Raw genomic sequence first — 20,697 nt, forward strand, 5'->3', positions numbered from 1 at the left:
CCAGGTAGGCGGCAGAGAGGCAGGGCTGGACTGAGAACACGGAAATCCTGACCCAAGTCAGATGCTTCAACAGGGCCTCTCACACCGCCCTTCCCATCAGAGGGAGCTTGGCACGACTTGTGTTCCCAGCTCTTACCCACACCAACACCACAGGCTGGGGGCAAATCTCACCAGCCCCATTCAACTCCCTCTCCAAGCACTGAGCACCTGGCATAGTGGGCGCTAGGGCTTATAAGCAAGAACAGATTGCTGGCCCAAGAGCCAGCGAGACAGAATTTGTGCTTCCCGTGCACCGACATCCTGAGCTGCAAAGCCCCCCTCGCTAGTCCAGCCCTGCGCCTTTCCTGCTTATTTGTGGGCTGCTCGGCGCTTGAGCCAAGTGCACCAAACCCACCTCCCATGGGGGCCGAAGCAGATGTGAAACCAAGATTCTATGAAGTGAAAGTGAAGCCCGTTAATGCACGTGTCAGAGACCCCGCCCTTCCCAAACCGGTTACTGCAGAGACCCCCCTCCCAAGCCAGATGCCGCATGCTCTGCCGAAAAGCACCAGAGGCAGCCCTGGGGGAGTGGAGGAACAGGCTGGCAGGGACGAGGCCAGTAGCTGTTCTCCCCTCACTGAGCAAGTTCCACAATGGCAAATCCTCAACAGAGCCCTGAACTGTTAACAGGGCCAGCGAGATTGCTGGGAAGGAACCAACCAGAGGGGACTGATGCATCTTCTAGAGGCGAGAGCGAGCCCCCCTGCCCATTAAAGCAAGGCCGGCATGTTCCTCCCTTCTGCTCAGCTTCCTGGGCCTTCACGGAAAACAAGAGACATTCCCACAGCAGAGAGTCCGTGAGACCCCAGGAGTCCAACTCCCAGCCAGGCCGGGACCCAGCCACCCCAGATGGAGCCGTTGGCTGCACTCAGCGGTAGAGTCCTGTCTACCATAGCCGTGATGCAGGAGAGCGACCGCATTTTAAAGCCGCAGTCTCACTCGGCTATTCTTTCTGGGGCCTTGTCTACGCTGGCATGTTCTGTCACCCAAACCTGCCTTTTGGCAACAAAACAGCTAGAGTGTTTTTGCTGCCCTGTGACTTGTCAGGAAAAACAACCAGTTTTGGCAACAACAAACTTCCAGCCCTGCAAGAGACTTTTGTCTTTTCCCCTCCCTTTGTTCTTGACAAAGAGCCAGTGTGGACTCTGCTGCTTGTTTTGTGGAGAGAACTGACTTCCGCCAGTATCCCACAATGCTGCCCTGATGGCTGTGCTCAGTATTTCAGGATCTCTGCTGCCCTGCAGGCATGGACCCCTCCCCTTTCCAAGCTCCGGGAAGTGTCTGACAGCGGAGTGAGCTGCTCCCTCTGGGGAACAAACAAAGAGCAAATCACTGGGATGCTCCTGTTCTGCCCTGTTAGGAACCCAGCGGCGGGCAGGCTGCTGCTGCAGGGGGAGGGCTGGAGAGGCTGCTGTGCTGCTTTGACATTCCCCAGCATGGAGAGCTCAGAGCTACAAGGGAATCCCAAGAAGCGCAGCACTGCCCTGTGGGATGCTCCACCACAATGCTTTGCTCTGTCTGTCGACAGGGGAGCCAGCCATGTGGCCATGAAATGTCGACAACAGGAGGCAGAAAAACCGGTTTGACTGGTTTTCGCTGTTGCCTGTTGACAGCACTTTGATCACCAAACCCTCCCGGTGTGGACGCAGCCGGGGACAACAGCTCTTCCAAGTCACTGATGGATCTGAACAGGTTGTAGCAACAATGGAGGTGGGGGGGAAACACCCTACTGCAAAGAGGGGCTCCCGGGCCACCTCTCAGCTGTGTGTCCCAGGCCCTCTCTACACGGAGCTGCCCCGGCTAACGGGGCCGGGGGGCGTTCAGGTCCTTGGCAGACCTACCCTCAACATCTTTGCAAACTGGCAGAGCGAGCTCACGGATGTGGGTGGGGGTCAACTGACCACACAGACCAGAAATAGTCCCTCCGCCCCCACAAGCTCCGAGAAGGTGTTTAATGCTCAACATTCGGCAGCAGAAAAGGGCTCCCGCCTCCGACGCTCTTGCAAAGGGGACGTAAAGCGGTACAGGGGCACTCTGGGAAGTCTTACCCAACATGCTCTGGGGCTAGTGGTCAGCTGACTCCCCGGCTACCTGTCCACCTTGTAGCCTGCCAGGCTACAGCAGCGCTGCCCAATGCCAATTAAAGAGTTTGGTCTTGGAGTCAGAAGGGTCCTAATCACAGAAGTGAAGCCACCAACGACCTGCAGGCTGCACACAACAGTCCCTCCCAGCCATCGCTCTGGGCAATCGGTTCCTGCTTCCCTCTTGCTCAACGGGCAGGCCAGGAGGGCGAAGGGTTAACAGACAGCCTGGGCAGGAGAGTGCAAATTAATAGCTACTCCAGTTAATGAATACCCAGCCAATGAGAAGACACCTGCAACCCATTTGTTGGCTGGTTAAACAGTTATTTACAGCAGGGCACTAAGTGCCCGGCAGGAGAGAAAACCTGGCCCAGAGTTCAGCTGCTGGGAGGGAAACTCCCCAAGCAAAATATGCTCTGTGAGGCAGGGAAAAACTGCAGCCCACTTCTCCTTCCTGGAGGTGGAACTTGTAACCGGCGGCCACCATGGCCGGTCGAGTGGTCAGAGAATCAGGACTCTGGGTCTCTCCCTGCTCATTCAGGCCGTCTGCCTGCCCCAGAGGGTGTCTGGAGCAGTCGGTGTTTGCCGGATTGTAAGTCTCTGCAGAGAGGCACAGGAGAAAGGCCAGGCTGGAGAGAGACAGAGAGCTGAGACGCTGAAGGGCGGGGGAGGGCAAAGAACGGCATTCGTCAGGGGCATCCCTCCTCCCCCCACAAAATTAAGAGAAATAAAATTCAACACGCCGGGCCCCTCACAGCCCAGGGACCCCCTCAGCTAAGCCCAGCCTGCTTGCCCCCAGGCTCTTCATTGGGGGGGAGGGGCTGTATCTTTATTTAATAACGAAGCTTATCAGAGGCATGGGGCTGCACAAGGGGGACACCTCCCAGGCCTGGGGTGGGGAGGGTGGTGGAGGGCCCTGTGTGTGAGGGAAGCAAAAGTGAACGGCCTGGTGTTGCCTTCCTGAAATCCCCAGCAAACCGCACTCCGTGTCAGGAGCCGGACTGAGCCCCCCGGGCAGAGATGAGCTGCCGTAGACTCCCTTGGTGCCGCCATGCGGCTCTGGCCCCTGGCTGTATTGACTGGAACCTGTTGCCCTCCCTCTGGTCCTGCCCCGAACAAAGCGATGGTTCCTCTTCTGTGGTAGACACAGCGCCCCGCACCACCCCAGCCCCAGCTGCTTCCACAAGGCACAGCCCCCGCCCATGCACCGCTGCAGTCAGCTGGCTGACGGAAACACACATGCGTGGTATGGGGGCCCTGCTAGCCAGGCCTCTGGAGAACAGCCACGCATCAGAGTGCCCCAACCACATGTAGAGGAGAGGCCCAAGGCTCCATGAGTATTCGGTGGCAGGGCTTTGGGGGTCTCTTTTTGCCAGCCAAGTCAGCACAGAGGGCGCCAGAGAGCCCCCACTGCCTAAAGAAAGGGCCGGGACCCCATGGAAGCAGGTTGTCAAGCGGAAAGCTGGTGAGATCATGTGCGGAGCTGCAGCCTTGCGGGTTGGCTTGACAGGCAGCCGTTGCTGGCTCCTGCCCTCGTCCGCACCATGTTTTGCAACAGCCGCAGAGTCCGATAAGTTAAATACACACAGGGCAGCAGCTAAAGGTTAGTTTTCTCAGTATCTCGCCCCTGCAAAGGCTTGAGAAGCAGGTGCTGGAGACCCAGCACTCCCTGCCCCAAGCAGGTGCCGCACCAAACCACGTGCACTGGGGTGTGGGGTGTGTGCGCCGAGCTGGCCCTAGGGACAGTAACCCACTGCGACTGGAGGCCATGAGCCAGGCTCGGGAACTAACCAGTGCACAGAGACCCAACCCAGCCCCTTTCAAGGGGGATGAATGGCCGGGTTCCGTGGGTCCCCGAAGTGTGAGCTTAGCTTTTGGCTCAAACATGAGCCTTATGTTTGGATGGGGAGAGGGGGAGGAGAAGAACAATTAAGGGGGGCCCGGATGCGGCCCCTGGCTCATCAGGATCCAGCCCCCGAGGCTCAGGGCCCTCCCAGCACTGGGGAGCCCGCACTGGTGCAGGGCTGGAGCACATATATCTACTCGGGAATGTCTCTCTCCTTCTCAGTCGGGGGCCACGTCAGTCGGGGGCCACGTCATGCCACTCGTGGTCACATTTTTCTGTGGGTCAGCAGCCCCCAACCCAAAAAAGGGCTCCCCAGCCCTGACTGAAGGGCTAGTTAGCGAATCAGTGAGCAATGGCCCAGGGCTGGCCGGGGTTTGTACTCCTGGCAGTCGCCGGCTGGATGGGGCAACCACAGGGCTCGCTAGAGCACCCCACTTGCCATCCAGCTGCCTTGCTGGGGGCAGTTGCTTTCACTGGAGGGCAGCTCAGAGGTGCTAGGGGCGAGGCACTCGGCGCTGGGCCCCGTTTGCCATCATGTGATGAGGCTACGGACTGAAGCCCCTTTAAGACATAGCCGGGGCCCGAGGCTGCACTCTGCGAGGCCCTAGAGAAGGTCCCTTTGGAGGGCTGTGTCCAGCACGGGCCAGCTGGCAGCTTTGCCCTTGGTCCTCGACAATGCCAGGTAGGAAACTGAGCTGCGGCCCATCCTGCTGGCGAGCAGCAGGTGCCAGGCTGAGCTTGGCTACGGCCTCTCTTCAGCCCAGGCCAGGTCGAACAGCTGCAGCGAGGTTCTGCAGCAGCCCAGCTGCTGGAGCCAGCTTTGGACAACTGGAGGCAGGGTCCAGTCAGGGGAAGCTGGTGGAGGACACCGCGCAGCTGTCTGAGCCAGAGGCAGCAGGGGGAAGAGATGCACTGGGCTGAGCGCTCCCGAGAAAGCATCCAGGCTGAAGAAGTTACGCGTGTGTCATTTTGCCTGCCAGTATTCCCACCCTGAGATGCGACTGGGTACTCAGACAGCTCTCCTACAGCCTGGGGAGTCAGCAGCTGATGTTAGGGCGTGGGCAGAGCTGAGACCCACCGGGCCAAGAGCAGCATTCCCTCTAATTTTTTTTGCACGTGCAGAATAAATTTTGCTAGGTGCACCAAGGCACGTGACAATGTGCACCACCAATATAAACACGTGCTGCCAACTGGGAGCTCTATGGGCGCTCTGCTATCCACTGGGCGGAACCTGACTCTCCTGGGTGGCCACCCAAGTGCACAGCTTACAGAGAATGCTGGTTGACAGCTCCCCCACCCTATCTGTGGCATAGTCAAGACTCGCCCAGTCCTGCCAGCTATCGCCGCAGCTCCCGTCACGAGGCCTCTGCAGGGAACATACAGGCTTCGCATTCCAGTTGCACTAGCTTCCAGAACGGGCGTGCATGAGCAGGAGAGCGGCACCCTCAACTATCCTCGAAAGAGCCAAAAGTGGGAGCAAACTCAAAGCAGGTTTTCCCAGCCGCAGCATTTGCAGGGCTGCTCCTCGGTCCCCCGTTCCCCCCCCCCCCCGTTCTTAAGGGGAGTCCCCAGCAGAGAGCCCCGGGCAGGGCGGGCGCACGGTTCAAAAGCTACGTACGTTGCTGATCTGGTCCTGAGTCTTCTTGATTCTCTGCAGCTCGGGGGTGTCGGCCACCACGCTGAAGCCCTTCCCTTTGTTCTTCTCAAACTCCTCCTTGTAGCGAATCTGGGCACGGGACAGAGAAAGGAAACATGCTGCTGTAGGCACCGGGAGAATCCTGCCGAGCCGCGGGGGGCAAGGCACCGTCTCTAGGGGCACGTCTCCGCTGCATGCTCACTTCGGAATAGCGCATCTATACGGCAGGGGAGCCTCCAAATCACTCCGGGGCAGGCTCCCCTCATGTAGATGCACGACCTCCATGTAGAGCCCCAGGAGGCACTGGGGAGGAATAACGCAGAGTGGCCCTGGGCGGCAGGAGCGTCTACACACGCCTTACTGCGAAACAGCTATTTCGGAAGAGGCGTTATTCCTCGTGGAAGGAGGTTTACAGATTTCGGAAGAAACCATCCGTCATTTCGAGACTGTTTCGAAATAACGGAATGGCTGTGTAGCCGCTCGCTTTGTTATCTCGAAATGACAGTGCAGCGTAGATGCACCCTACGTGGCACCCCCTCCCTTCTTTCAGCTTTTCATGTGGCCCCCAAGGCAGCCTTTTCCCAGCCGACATGGCAGAGTGGGCTATTGCCCGACAGACACACCAGCCCTCCAGCAACAAACTAGAGAATCGGCCACCTCTGGGGTGGAACACGGTTAGGACGATCCTCACCAGGTCACACGGCAGGGGGAATTGTGGGAAGCAGACCACAGTGACCTCGATTTGTATTGGGCTAGTACATGGGGATCAACAGATCTGTTCCTGGGGGGCGGGGAGGGGGAGTCCGTCGTGTTTTAATTTTTCAAAGGCTCTGAGTCAGAGGGACCTGCCTCATCTCTCCTCGGGGAGGCAGCCGTTTCAGCAGCACACAACTGCGTTTTACACCCAGACCTATCGCCTTGAGCTAATGCCACCCACAGGGCTTGCGGGGAACCCGCTTCCCCCCCCACTACAGTTTCACCATTCCCCAGAAAGTCAGCCAGAGCGACAGTGGCTTGTACAGAGGCTGAGACGCGTTGCCTGACTTCATCCCTCCGGCGAGGAAGGGACGGCACGAGGAGGCAGGCTCAGCTGCCGGCCACTTGGCTAGCCGGCCACCACTGTCTACACACCCGTCAGCAATAGACCAGATCTCGCGGAGCAGTAGCAGGCCAAGCAGCACTTCCCAGCCTCCGTGTGGGAGGCGGCTGCCTGCCTCCGGGCCTTCCCTAGCCCCCTCGCTCAGCGGCCACGGTGTCCCACAGGACGGGTGGGTGACTGGAGAGCTCCAGGCTAGGGAGAGAGTCACTGTGACCCCAGGCAAACAAGCCCAGATAAGCCCCCGAGCACGGCCATTGCTCAGTATAGCTCTGCAGGCAAGGCCTGGGATTCTCAGCCTCAGAGACTCCTCTCTTCGCAGGACGGCCCTGCTTTACCTGTGGAATATTCAGTTTCTGGGGGCACCGCTGCGAGGGTCAAATCCAGGCAGATTGCTTAGAACAGGGGCTCCCACCTTTTTTACACCGCAGACCGGCAAAGCCATTCACACACTTTTGGCAGACTGGTAACAGTTACATTTTCGCATATTCGTTATGTAAATAATAAATATGCAAATAATGTTACCAGTCCACCAAAAGACGTCCCCCAACGCAGCCCTCCGAGCCGCCGCAAACGGCCGGCTTCAGCTCTGGCAGCCCGGCACCGTCCGCAGAGCAGGGGTTGGGAACCGCGGGCTTAGAACCAGGGCTACCGACAGCCCAAGACTGGCAGGCACCAAACCAGCCCCAACAGAGACTTCTTTGAATGAGCTGCCCAGAAGCCCCGCAAAGCTCACATGTTCTGCCCTCTCCCCTTGGGATCCCACCTTCACTAAGCAAGTAAGCCCAGGCCTGGAGCATTCACTGGTCACCGCACACCAGCCCTGGGAAGGCAGGCCAGTAACTTGACTCAGCTCTGAGCCCATTGTCCCCCGAGGGACGGGCACCCTGGGCCACGGCCCCCCTCTCGACCGGGCTCCTCCACAGTCCCCGCCTGGCCCCACGTGAAGCTGGGGCACTCTGGGGCAGAGCGCTCTGGAGCCCTGCTGCTGGCGGCGAAGGGAGGAACCGGAGCAGGAGTCTCTACCCAGAGAGGGGGCCGGGCGGGCAGGAGAGCAGGAAAGGGCAGGGCAGGGGAGCATGTGGACACCTCGCTCCTGCCCACGGACTCCTCTCCTCAGCTACCTCAGAGCCGGAAGGGAAACGCTGCTCTAAGCAGCTGCCAGACTCGCTGGTGTCTGGCCAGTTCCATCCGTTTCCTGTAACCCTGCCCCTCCTGCAGCCTAACCGGAGCACTGCAGAGGCCGAATCCCAGCTGGCCAGGGAAGGGTCCCAGGGAGCAAGCCCCAACCCCTGCCTGGACCAGGCCTTCAGAGAGTTGTCCACGCACGCGGCACGGACTACCTGGGCGAAGACCCTTCCGCGGGCCAGCCACATGAGCGGGGGCGGTAGGAGAACAGGTCCCTGGCTTCTCTCACCCGTGGCCCAGGCAGATTGCAGGCCTTGTTTCCTCGGCCTGGTCCGCTGCACACCACGCAGAGGGAAAGCCTGGGGACCTCCCCCTTCCCTCCTCACCACCCCTCGTTCAGCCTAAACCCAGACTCTTTCAAGCGGTCTGGAGAGAACAGATCCCACATTCCGCAGAGCAGCGGGGCCAGACGGCTCCTACGCCTCTGGAAACTGAAGCACGGGAAGCAACTTGCTCTGCCGGGGCCAGTTTCCCTGGGCCTGGGCCGGAATGAAACGCTCTGGGGAGGGCAGCGAGCGCCTTTTAAAGTGCAGCGTGGCCAGGCAATGGATGATCTAACACGCCCAGCCGGCCAAGCCCCAGGCTCCCTCTCAACCAGCCTCGCCCGTCTACAAGAGACTTTCTGCAGGGCTCAGTGGACACCTGCTAACCAGCAGTAGCCCAGCAGCCCAGCTGGAAAGCCCCCCAGGGCCTCCAGTCAAAGGCCAGGAACCCGTGGCACTCCACGCTGTATACACCAAAGCGCAGCACAGTGCAGCGGTGCACGACACAGCTGCTTCGCGTGCAAGAGAAGCGGAGGCTAAGGAGGCTGCTGTGGGGAGGGTTTCTCAGGCTCCTCCCAAGCAGGAGGGAGGAGAAAGCACAAAGGCGTTGGTTTGAAAGTCAAACAAGCAGGTCTAGGAAGCCGGCTTCATTGGCCACTGGCTTACATCAGACTTGGCGTTTTCTAGATTCCGAGGCCAGGCCTGGTACTGACGGCCTCTCCTGAGGAGTCCAACCGGGCGGCCCCAGGACCTGCCTGAACCGGCACTGAAAGAGGCAACAGCTCCAAGGGCCGGGAGCGACCAGCAGTTTAATTTGACAAAGCAGCGTGTGCGAGACTCTGGGCGTGGCCGGCCTTTGCGCACGTGCCTTGAAGTCGGAGGCCAAGCCGGAAGCTGCTCCCAATCCACACGTTTTGCATTGCGTTCCAGGTCTGGTTTCACCCGCCCTCCTCCCCCCGTGGAGCACTTGCTCCACACACCAGCCCCCCCCCCCAGAGGCTTCCATTCTGCTTTCAGGGAGCAGAACCCCGTCTTGCAGTGGGCCACAGGCTTGGGGGGTCCCTCCTTCCCAGCACCCCCCCCCAGCCTGCCCCTGCATCCTACACCCCCTCCCACACCTCACAGCACCACTCCCTCCTGCACCTATCTTGTCACAACCGGTGATTGGCTGGTGGTCTGCGGAAAGGTCTGCGCTGAGTGGAAGGGGGCCATGGCCAAAAAGTCTGAGAACTGCTGCATTATATACAGGGTCGGGGGACACTGACCCACAGAAAAAACCCCAAACCCGCATGGCCGTGACCCGCGACTGAGAAGGAGAAAGCCCCTCCCCCGATTCCCCTCGCACACCAGAGCCGTGGGGGGCCCAGGCTGGTAGATTTTGTGTGCTCCCGCCCCAATGCTGAGGGGGGGTCCCAAGCTTTGGGGGCCGCATCCAGGCCTTCCGTTCCCCACCCCAGGTTTACAGTTTGGTTCAGTGGTTCTCAGCACCCCCCTGCACTAGAAAAATTGTTCCGGCCCCACCCGCTCACACTGCGAACTCAGGAGCACCGGCTCACAGGGCAGGAGCGCGCAGCCACATGACTCCGAGTGAGCCACGGGCCGTGGGGCGCCGACGATGCCCTGCAGTGCCGGAGAAGGGGCGTGGGGCTCTCTCAGGACTTCGCAGAACAGGGGAGTCCGGCCCTGACGCCCCATGGTCCCGGCACAAACAACCTTCCAGGACCTGGGAGATTCCCATGCTCGGGGCGAGCGCCGGGAGGGGTGGAGAGAGGAGACCCGGGCATGGCGGAGCCAGCTAGGATACAGACACCAGGCCTGGCACGGCCTTACGTTACCCAAGCCAGAGGGGGACGAGAGCAGGAGTGTATTCCATGCACAGCCACGGGGAAGGGGGTGCAGCAGCAAGGGGGAACAGGGAAGGGGCGCCCCATTGAGCCATTAACAATTTGGCAGGGGTCCTGGGGGGCCGTGCCCCTGCCGGGGGCTCCCACGAGTGGCCCCGGCAGCCAAGCTGCGGCGAGCCTCGGGCCGGGTGTCGGAAAAGCAGCTTCTGCGGAGGCCGCACAGAGGGTTAAGCAAGGCGCAGAGAGGAAGTGCTCACACAAGGCAGCCTTTCAGCTCTTTCTGCCCTTATATGGGCACTCGGCGGGAGCCGGCTGCTGCCTGCGGAAGGCCAGACGGAGTCAGGCGGCAGACCGCTTTCCCATGCACTACACTGCACCGGGCGCGCGTGGGGAAGGGCAGCTTGCACCCTGGGGGCAAGCCCAGGCCCTCTGACCCACAGGCCGGCTCCACTCCTCCCCGCGGCAGGAATGCCCTTCAGTCCCCTGCCTGTAGAGCAAGGGCAGGGAGAAGGAACCACCCTCCCCCCCTCCCAGATCCTCACTGCCGTGCCCCTGACAGACAGAAACTCCCCACATTCCCCTCGCACCCCAGAGCCTAGGGGGGACCAGGCTAGTAGACTGTGTGTGCACCAGCCCCATGGTGGGGCAGCAGGGAGCTTCAGCCCAGCGCAGGCTCCCCAACCTCAGGGGCTGGGCCCTAGCAAGCCGGGGGCTGCATCTGGCCCCTGGGCCATAGGTTCCCCACCCCTGCTTTAGAGACAGTGCCCAGGAAAGCACCACCATGGAGAAGAGCTAAGGAAAGCCCTCAGCCTGGGATTTCCAGCTTGCCTAGAAACTGGCTAACTTCCCAGGGCCCTGGGCTCTGTGTGTGTGTGCGCGCGTGTGCGCACACTTGGCTCCGCCCCAAAAGGGGCAGGGCCTCAGGAAGAAGGGGCGGAGCTAGGGATAGCCAGGCTTCGGTGCCACCTGGACAGTGCCACGCCCGGATTAGCACCATGCCAGACTTCGGTGGCAATTTAAAGGGCCTGGAGCCCCCCGTCCCTTTTAAATTGCCAGAACCCGAGGCAACAGCTCCCTGCGCCCCGTCAGCAGCGCTGGCCTGAGGTCTCCACCCCCCCGCAAGGTGCATATTGTTTGCATAGTTAATGCAGATGCAGGAACAGAGGGGGAGTGACTGCCACGCCCACCCCAGAAGTTAGTGACAATGCCAGACACAGAACCAGGAGATCTGACCCTCAGCCACCCCCCAGGCTCTCAAACGGTGGGTCGCGGGGCTCCCAGCTGCATTCGGGTGCTCTGCACCCGGGCGGGACAGGCTGCCCAACTAAGGAGTGGCTGGCAGGCTTGTCTTCACTAACTGGGTGGCTGGACCCTGGGCCGTCACCTGTATGGGGAGGTGGTGGCTTAGGAGGGAAGACGGGGGGAGGTGAGGAGGCAGTGGGGTGGGATTTGGGACACGCAGGGCTGCGGTGGCCAGAGAAAAAGGCGCGCGCTGCCTACAGCCGCAGCGCTGGCTCTGGGGGAAGACCACCTCCTTCCCGGCCTCAGCTCTGTAGCAGGGGAGAGAGCCCTACTGATGTGAAAACACGACCTGTGCCCTTTTACTCGCACGGTTTCTTTTCTCGAGCCCTGTTAGCGAACGGCGCAACTACCCTTCGGAGAGACTGGCAGGCGGGCCGGCAAGACCCGCAGCCACTTTCCCCTGGGCCGTGGAAAAGCTGGAGACCCACCGGCCGAGACAATGCTCCGCCCTGGGAGAGAGGCTGCCTCCCTGTTGGATCTTGATCTCCCCTCCACCAAGTCTCCTGACCATTTGCGAGTCAGGCCCTGGCTCTCTGTGCAGCTGGCCGGGTCTCCCTGCTGCCCTCCAGCAGCTGGAGGCGAGTGGCAAGCGGGATGTAGCATCCCATCCAGTTCGAATCTCCCCCACCCCACGCACCGTTCACAGGGAAACCAGTTCATTCAGGAGAGAAGACTCCCACGTTCTTGAAGCAGGCGGCAGATCTGCAAACTGCCATAAGGAGGGATTTTTATTTTTTTGTAAGTTAGCAAGGACTGACAATTTCAGCGGTTACACACGGGTGGGGATGGGGGAGCTCGTGGGAACAAGAAGCCGGCTTGTGTGTGTAACCGTGAAGGTTCACCGATAGGCCCAGGCTCAGCTGTTCACCGTTTAACCCTAATCACATCCCCGGCCATAACACGGTACCCATGTACCCCACCAACTGCCTAAAGGCGGACACAGAGGAAAGGCCCCTTTGCTTTACCCCACCCCAGCAGTGAGCCCTCACGTCCAGCAACGAGCTGGTGTCTGAACGTCTCTGAGCTGAACGGACTCTCAACGAGACCGAAGCTCGTCTCAGAAAGGGGCACATGGAGCAAGGTCAATGCCACTCCGGGACAGGAACGGCAGCATCCAAACAGGAAAGGCGGCATCCAACTATTTCCCCCAAGGTACCAATTTTGAGTGTGTGGGAGGGAAGCTGCGGGCTGGACACCCTGTGATTTTTCTGGCCCGGGTGGGCAGCAGGCCGGGCGCAGAGGCGTGAAAGTTGTCACTCTGCGGGCCTCGTTTAGCTGCAGGAGCGATAATCATGGGCTTCCGAGAGCGACCCGCCCAAGAGGCGCCTTCTAGGCCAACATAAATAGAAACCCAGAGCCGGGAGGGAGATTGTAGTAACTGGTAACAGCAGGGTGCACAGCTCGGTCGCAGCTCCCCTGGCCACAGGAAAGTTCCCACTGGGACTAGCCGGGGTTTCTACTCAGAGTGCTGGTTTGGGGGACTAGAAACTGGCCATCCACCTCCAGACATGGGAAGTCACTCCTGTTGGCACTACCATGCACTACTGCAGCATGAGAACCGATGGGCCGGAGGCCACCCCCACCCCCCCCAAAACAACACCCGGGTACAGGAAGTTAGAGCCAGAATTAGAACCTGGCAATTAGCACTTCCCCGCTACACACCTCCAGTTTGAAAACCCACAGCAGAGAGACGGGGCTTCCCAGTCTCTGCCAGCGGCGCTCCGCCACGCCCTCTAGGAGCCGGGAGAGGGAGCTGAAAAAAGCTGCAGGTGCCGAGTGGCCAGCTTGGGCTGGGACCTTTTTTAAAAGTGATGTTTTTGCCCTAGCAAACCTCCTCGCGTCACCACCGCCCTACGAGCGCCCTTACGCCAGCTGGAGCCAGGTTTTGCCCAGTGTCGGCCTCCCAGATTTTGCCCCACCGGACGCCAGGCACCAGGTTCTAGGCGGTGCAAGGTTTGCTCAGCGCTGGGCAGATCTGGCAGCTCTCAGACTTGGAGGCCATTGTCAGTGTAGATAAAGGGAGCTGCACTAACTAGAGAGCTCTGATTTGGTGCTTGGAAAAGAGGAGACTCCCTTTGTAAGCAGAACACAGGCAGACGGAAGATGCGAGGAATTAGGATCTTATCTTACGCATGTTTGAGATTTATCCTCCCTGCAGGGCAGGGGCATTTCACTCTGGGAGTTTTCTTTGCTCCCCTCCCCTCTCTTCCTCTTCCAGCTGCCATCAAGTTCCCTTGTGGTTAGTTCTGCCAGCATCCAGCAGCAGCCTCTCCTCCCTCAGGCTCAGAAGTCAGAGCCTGTACGTCGCTTGGGCCTGGCCGAGATGCTCCAGGCAGAATGGGTTAAAAAAATCCCTCTCGGAAGGCTGTCCGTGATTCTCGTGTGAACACAGATCTGCTCGGCTGGAGGAGCCCGTCATATGCTTCTGCCCTGCCCATTTCCCACCTGAACATGCTCCTGATCCCTTCTCTCCAACAGAGACAGGGGGAAGTGACGGATTCCTCTTCAGCATCTCCTCTGGGCACAGCGTCCCCGCAGCACAACGCCAAGCCCAGTCTGGCTCCATCAGACCAACAGCGTCTGTCCGTGAGTGGTCACTAGCAAGGCCATTCACTAAGGATATTAACAGCCAGGTAGTTGTGTCAACGTGTAAACGGGGGGGGGAGGAGCCAGCTTCAAACCAGCTCCCTGCGAGCACTGGCTCCTGCCTGCCCACCCCCGCTGTCCCTGGGGGATGTGGCTCCGCGGAAGCTGGCATGGACAGAGAGCCAGCTTAAAAGTTGACTCCCCGCGTGTGCCCGCTCCCACATCGCCCCCCCTGCTGCCTCTGATACAGAGGCAGCAAGGGGCGGGGGGGGGGGGTGACTGCGTGAAGTTAATAGGATTAACTGAGAAGGCCAGATGTCAAGTCGACTGCACGGTGACATCCCTGCCGTTCCACAGGGGGCGGTGGCAGCAGAAATCGATTCTCTGCCCACCTGAGCAGGGCGTGAGAGACAGCCAGGAGCCAATCCCATTGTTCCACAGGCAGCTCCCTGAGCCTGCAGCCATAGGCAGCATGTAAACAAGGCTGGAGAGAGGGCGTTCGGCGCATCCGGCCTGCCACCTTTCTCCAAGCTGGAGGAACTTCCTATTCCAGGGAGAGCGGTGCCCTGCCCAAGGCAGGACAGGGGACAGTTTGGGCAAACGTATGGGGTAGATACTAGCACCACTCACTGTGGGGCAGGATCTTAAGTGGGGGGAGGCCTCTGAAAAGCCAGCGGGAAGGGATTCAGCAGATGGGCACCTTTCGACTCTGAGTCAGAGGAAGGGGGCAGGGTTTTCCTTGCTCGGAGGCGCAGGCTTATGCAAGAGGATTTCAGAAGTGACCAGTGATTTTGTGATTAGCCAAGATACACCCCTGGCCAGACATCTTACACTGGGCACCCCCCCAAGCGGGCACTTCATCGTGGACACGCGTTCTAAAAATTGCTTCATGATCCCACACAACCGAGGGAGCAATGTTCCCTCCAGTGTTTTCCATCCACGTGCGGAATACATTTTGTCAGGTGCACCATCAGAAGAAACCGCTCCTGGCGGCTGTGGGTGCTCTACTAATCAGCCGAGCGGCAACTGAATCTCTCCTGGGTAGCTGCGAGGGAGCCACCCTCTTCATCCAAGATATGTCTGAGGCCTCCCTCCCCGGCAGCCCTGAGCAGAGGGGCAACTGAGGCACAGAACAGATGCCGGAGGTTGCACAGACTCTGGCATCACAGGGAACCAAACCCAGGGCTCCAAGTGCTAAAGGGATACCCCAGCCACTGGACCATCCTTCCTTGCTCAGCTCGGCCTGGGCCATTTCCACCGGACTCTGTTTCCTGTCAAGAAGCATTGCTCAGTGCTGCCCACGGCTGCCTCCTCCTACCCTGGAGGTGGCACTTCTGGGTAGGAGAAGCAGAGCCTTAGAGAGATTGCTATTTGCCAGAGGATTAACATGGAAACTGCTGCACCAACGGGCCTATTCTAACTCAGCTGAGCAGCAAGCCTTCTCACAATGGGCCCTGCACCAGTGTTCCCTCTACATTTTCCCAACTATGTGTGGAATAAGTTGTGTTATACGCACTGAGGCTTGTGCACCACCCACAGAAACACACACTGCTGGCTGTGGGGGCTCTGCTAATCAGTCCTGGGTGGCCGCCCAATCACTCAGCCAACAGGGAACAGTGCCCGGCACACGTCCCTGGGGCAGGGAGTGGTTTCTGAGCCTCCCAGTACCATGGGAGAGGGGGATGCTGCTCTAGTAGGGACGCCCTCTGCAGCTACGACTGCGTGGGGCATTGACCCTTTACTCTCTCCTGGGCCTAGCTATCTGGGCCCAAACAGACTCCTCAGAGCATACAGTTTGGAGGAAGTGGCACGAGCTAGCTTCCTGTTCTAGCCTCCTAGAGAAGTGAAAACAAATATCCCGGGCCCCAGCCCTTCAGCGGGAGAAGCAACATGCCAGAGAATCTGGCACCCAGCGTGCCTGCCACACGCTGCCAGGAGCACAGCTTTGCTATGTGGCAAGGGGGTGGGGAAGATAAAGGAAAAAAACCAGCCTCTGACATTGCCACGGCACAATTCACTCCAGGGGTCCTTAAGATGTTTAGCTACGTCCACAGCCTGGCAAAACAGCCCCCTCTGGGTCGGAGGGCAGCCGCTAGCCAGCAGACTAGGAGATTCCTGGGAGGAGAGTTGTAGGATCCTTCCTATGTACACAAGGAAAAAGTTCCTCATTAAGGCCTCCCACCTCCCCCATAAACCGGCATGGAGATTTCCCGGTAGAGTCTCAGGCAGCGTTCCCTGTAAGCTGCGCGCTGGGGCAGCCACCCAGGAGAGATTCAGGACCTGCCCAGCTGATGAGCAGAGTGCCCACAGGCACCAGCATGTGTGTCTACTGGTGGTGCACATCCGCACGTGTGTCAGTGCACGTAAAATTTATTCCGCCCATGGACGGAAAAAAAATTAGCGGGACCATTGGTCTCAGCCCATTTGAAATGGAAAGATTTGGATTTATGAACCCGGGGGAGGGGGGGCGTTTTAAACCTAGAGGTACGTAGCCAGCCCCTCCAGTGGCTGGGTCCAAAAAGTTGCCCCCGGTATTCAGAGCATTGGCATCAAGAATGGCCCATCACCGCCCGGATACCGTGCCACCGCGGTGCCCGCCGGTTACTAACAAACATCCTAGATGAGATCGGTTTTTAAAATGTTATGGACAAATCCCAATCGACTGCCCCTGCTCACATTCCCTTCCAGATCCCCCCACTTCCCTCCTGAACCCCAATCTTTTACCCTGAGCACCCCCACACCCTGCCCCTCCTCCATCACAATCATGAAAGACCCTGGCCCTTGACCAATTCTTGGAGTCCTCCCCCCCCCAATTAAAAATTGCCCATCCCTGCTCTAAGTGGGGAGCTGCGGAGACACCAGCTGCACAAGGGTCCTGAACAGCCTTTGTGCCCCATGGGGATCTGCTGAAATACAGCCCCGGGCGGGTCTCTAATGTAGCCCGGCTCTTGGGCTCTCAGTGCCGAGCTATCTGGCCTGGGACCCTGCAGAGGCAGCACCTGCCTCCCCGATGGTTCCAGGGCAGCCCTGTCGGCTCAGGCAGCTGCCTTGGTGCAAGGCGGGGCTGTTGAGAAACATGCGGCAAGGAAGGGACCTTACAAAAGCAGCTGTTTCAAAACAAGAGCTGCAGGGCCCCTCCCAGGAGAGAGCCCAGCAGCCAGCATCTGCCCTTTCGCCCCGGCACGTCTCCGTTCATGGGGGAGAGGAAAGGACGGTCCCCATGCTCTTCCCAGCACAGTGGAGAGGGGGACACACTGGTCCGGAATGAGGCCTGCTCACCCTGGGATCAGCACCCTGGCTAGTCCCATGGGGTGAGGGAGGGCACCGCCTGCCTGGGGCTTTCCAAGCCCAGGGGTGCCTTGCAAAAGCCAGGACAGCTTGCTTTGGTGAGTCCCATAAAAGCAGGCCCTTTTCACTGGGGGGGAGGGGGGAGAAATAAAACTAGATTCTCAGCACAATTGCCACATCCTGTGTTCTCATGCAACCAGTGACAAGCAAAAATTGTTCCTGGACGCCTTTTCCAGCCCTGGCAGAGTATTCGGGTCACTCCTCTGCGTTCCTCCCTCCCAATCAAGGACAACCAGAGAGTTCTCTGAGCAGCCATGAGATCCAGGCCTTGAGCTCACGTCCGGCTTCAACTCCCTCCCCACGGCCCCGCTCCCTCCCCTCAAACCTCAGCCCAGCCGAGGGATCCTGAGAATTCACACGCCCGGCGCTTGCCAAAGAAGCGACGCCCCGTTTCAAGGGAACTCTGGCAGATCGAGAGCGAAGTGCGGCTCCGGGGAAGGAAGAGACCTTCTTGGTCCGCCTCAAGCGCTTCATGGCTCGACAGCCAAAACCCATCCCCACTGTGCCGCCAGAGCCAGCTCAGAGCTCTGCCTAGCAGCCGGGAGCTTTGCAGACCCGGTTCCATCTCTGGGAGGGGGCTGTCCAGACGTGGCCACACAAGCGCAGTGATTTGTCGCCGCCCCCCCCCCCCTCGCCCTCCTGGAGACTTTCACCGGACCCATCTCTTTGCTCCCCTCTGTTTGTTTCTGCCTCTGCAGTGACATGTCCAGGGGCAACAGCTGTACATCAGGCTTCTGGTCTAACCAAGAGCGGGGGATGCTGGTTTGGGACCGGAGAGCAGAAAAACCAGACGGGAGAACACCAAGGCAGCTCGGCTCACCAGAGCCGAGGTAGTGGGGCCAGGCTGGTCAGAGGACTGGCCAGGCTTTCAGACCCATGCAGTATTTTGAGACCCACCCCCGAGCTTGGCTCGCCTCCTTCGGAATAAGCTAGAGACGGAGGGGCAGAGCCCAGAGCAATTGGCGAGCCTGGCCAAGGGGCGGGGAAGCCTCGGGCAGCGTCTTACCTGGCTCTGCAGCTCGCTCTGCTGCTTTAGACGCAGGTTCTCCGGAGTGTCGGCCACCATGGTGAAGGACTGCTTCGGGTAGTGTCTGGGAGGAGAAGCAAGAGCCGTTACCAACCCAACGCCTGGACACGCGGAACAGAGCCCACGCACGGGGCCGCCTGGATGGACCTGCCCCAGGGACACGTCAGCCCCACTCCTAACGCCACCCCTCCAGTTCAGGTCTTTGTTTCAGCCTGGAGCTCACCAAGGATTGCACAGGCTCCTAGAGCCCAAAGGCCTTTAGTTCCAGGACAGTTCCCCGGCTGCGAGTCCGGCTGCAGAGTACTGCGAAAGGCAGCAGGAGCAGCGGAGTGGCCAGAGGGCCTCCCAGCAAAGGCTGCTAACGGAGCTCGCTTACAAGCAAAGAGCGTTTAACTATTCAGAGGAAACCCTTTAGTACCCCTCCCCTTCGGAGAGGAAGAAGAAAGGCGCAGATTTCTGGGACCAGCCCAGCACGCCGTCCTGACACCCTGCAATTGTACAAGAAACAGCATTCCTGAGTGCCATGGCCTTCGCGGCAGCGGCTGCAAGGACCGGTCTACGCAGACTGTTGTGCCGGCTTCGCTGTTTCAACGAAGGGAGTGCAACAAAAAAGTTTTGTTTTGTTTTTTTAATTCCAGCAGGTAGAAACATTAGTCAGCTGGTGCCGACGCAGTCCTACTGGTACAAAGGGGTCTCCTTCCAGTATAGCTAACCAGCACTGCTCCCGCTAATCTTCCCCATCCCTGTGTGGAGTATGAGCTGAGGCAGGTGTGAATGTGCACCCTCAGGAGAAACAAAACCTAGCTGTGGGCGCTCTGCTCATCAGATAGGCAGCACTGGAATATCTGAGCGGCTGCACGAGCGCCCAGCTTAGAGGGAACTAGGGATGTAAGAGACTAGTTGACACGTGATGTGACTAGTCACTTTCCCCCTCTGCCTCCACCCTGCTGCCTCTATCAGAGAGAGGCAGCGGAGGGAGGGGGAAGCAGGAGCCCGTGCTAAGGGGGAGCCATCTTAAAAGCCGGTTCCCCCCAGCACTGTCTCCGCAGGGGGGGGATAGAGGCACAGTGGAAATCAGTGCAAGCAGGGACTGACGCAGTCTCCTCGCGCCACTTCTGCTGTGATTCTGCTTTTGTACACTGGAGCTCTTGTACATTTCAAAAGCAGAAGCTGGGCAGCCAGCAGGGGACTCCCTTTTCAAAAGGAAGCGGGGGGGGGGGGGGGGGTTCCCTTTGGAAATCTAGAGCCCAGCTCTTGTACATTTCAAAGGCTGAGGCACGGCAGGGAGCATGGGACCAGCAGGGCTTCTGCTTCTGAACTGTAGCAAGAGCCCTGGTACAGTTCAAAGGCGGAGACGCCCTTAGAGACTAATCAAATCGACGATGGAAATCCCATCAACTTTTCGATTCGTTAATCTAACTTTACGACCCCTAGGGGAACACTGCTTATCGGTACAGCAATAAAGCCATTTGGCCGCATCCTCCCTGCGGCTTGTGCTGCTCAGCTATTCTGGGGCAGCATTAGCATTACCACTGGTTTAGAGGAGTCCCAGGAACTCACACACCCAGGGGGTTCTGTACAGCCACAGAATGCCACCCACGTTTGGCAGCACGCCAATCGCTATGTCCCCAAGTGCCACGTGGATCGGAGCAGGGAACCTTTTTGGGGTCGGGAGCCACTGACCCACAGAAAAAAAAATCAGTCGGGGGCTGCACACAAGTGAGAAGCGCAAAAAAATACACCTCACTAAGGAAGTCCCCAACTGAGAAGGAGAAAGACCCTACTCCCATTCCCCTTGCACCCAGAGCCTGGGGGGGCCAGGCTAGTAGATTGTGTGTGCTCCAACCCCATGGGGAAGAGTGGGGGGGTCTGGAGTGCCAGCACGTGCTCCCCAATGCTGATGAGAAGCCCCGAGATTCAGGGGCCAGATCCAGCCCCGGGGCCTGAGGTTTCCCACCCCTGATGTAGAAGCATGAGAACATCGCATGCAGCCATTGCTGTAGGCAACACAAATCAACAGTTAGAGGCACCTGAGTACAAGTAGCAAAGGCTGGATCCTGCAGCTGGAAGACAAGAGGAGGTTGGTAAGTGAGATGGAGACTCTCCGTCTAGAGCAGGAGAGAGTTTGCACAGCCCTCTTTATCGAGGGAGTCAAGGTAGGGATGTGAAGGACTAGTCGACCAGTCGCTTCCCCCCCCCCTTGCTGCCTCTATCAAATAGAGGCAGCAAGGGAGGGTATGAAAAGGGGGTACTTCAAGGCAGCAGCGCTGCTTGGAGCCTGGGGCCAGACCCCGGGCTCCACACGGCGCTGCCGCTTTGAAATGCCGCCTGCAGCCCGGGACCAGCTGTTGTGTCTCCAGGCTGCACGTGGCGTTTCAAAGTGGCAGTGCTGCGTGGAACCTGGGATCAGGTGGTCCCAGCTGACTCCGGGCTCTACATGG

At 59.3% G+C, this 20,697-nt stretch overlaps 1 protein-coding gene across 1 annotated transcript in view; it reads right to left on the minus strand.

Annotated features, from left to right (window-relative positions):
• The window catches only part of LASP1 (LIM and SH3 protein 1), a 62,795-nt gene that overhangs the window by 8,540 nt on the left and 33,558 nt on the right, over positions 1–20,697 (minus strand). The window contains exons 3-4 of the mRNA XM_075911465.1: positions 18,236–18,320; positions 5,585–5,692 (exon numbers count right to left, since the gene is read on the minus strand). Of these exons, the coding sequence (XP_075767580.1) occupies positions 5,585–5,692; positions 18,236–18,320 (193 nt within the window). The remainder of the gene's footprint in view (positions 1–5,584; positions 5,693–18,235; positions 18,321–20,697) is intronic.

The sequence above is a fragment of the Pelodiscus sinensis genome, chromosome 29 (assembly GCF_049634645.1).
Source record: "Pelodiscus sinensis isolate JC-2024 chromosome 29, ASM4963464v1, whole genome shotgun sequence".
NCBI lineage: Eukaryota > Metazoa > Chordata > Testudines > Trionychidae > Pelodiscus > Pelodiscus sinensis.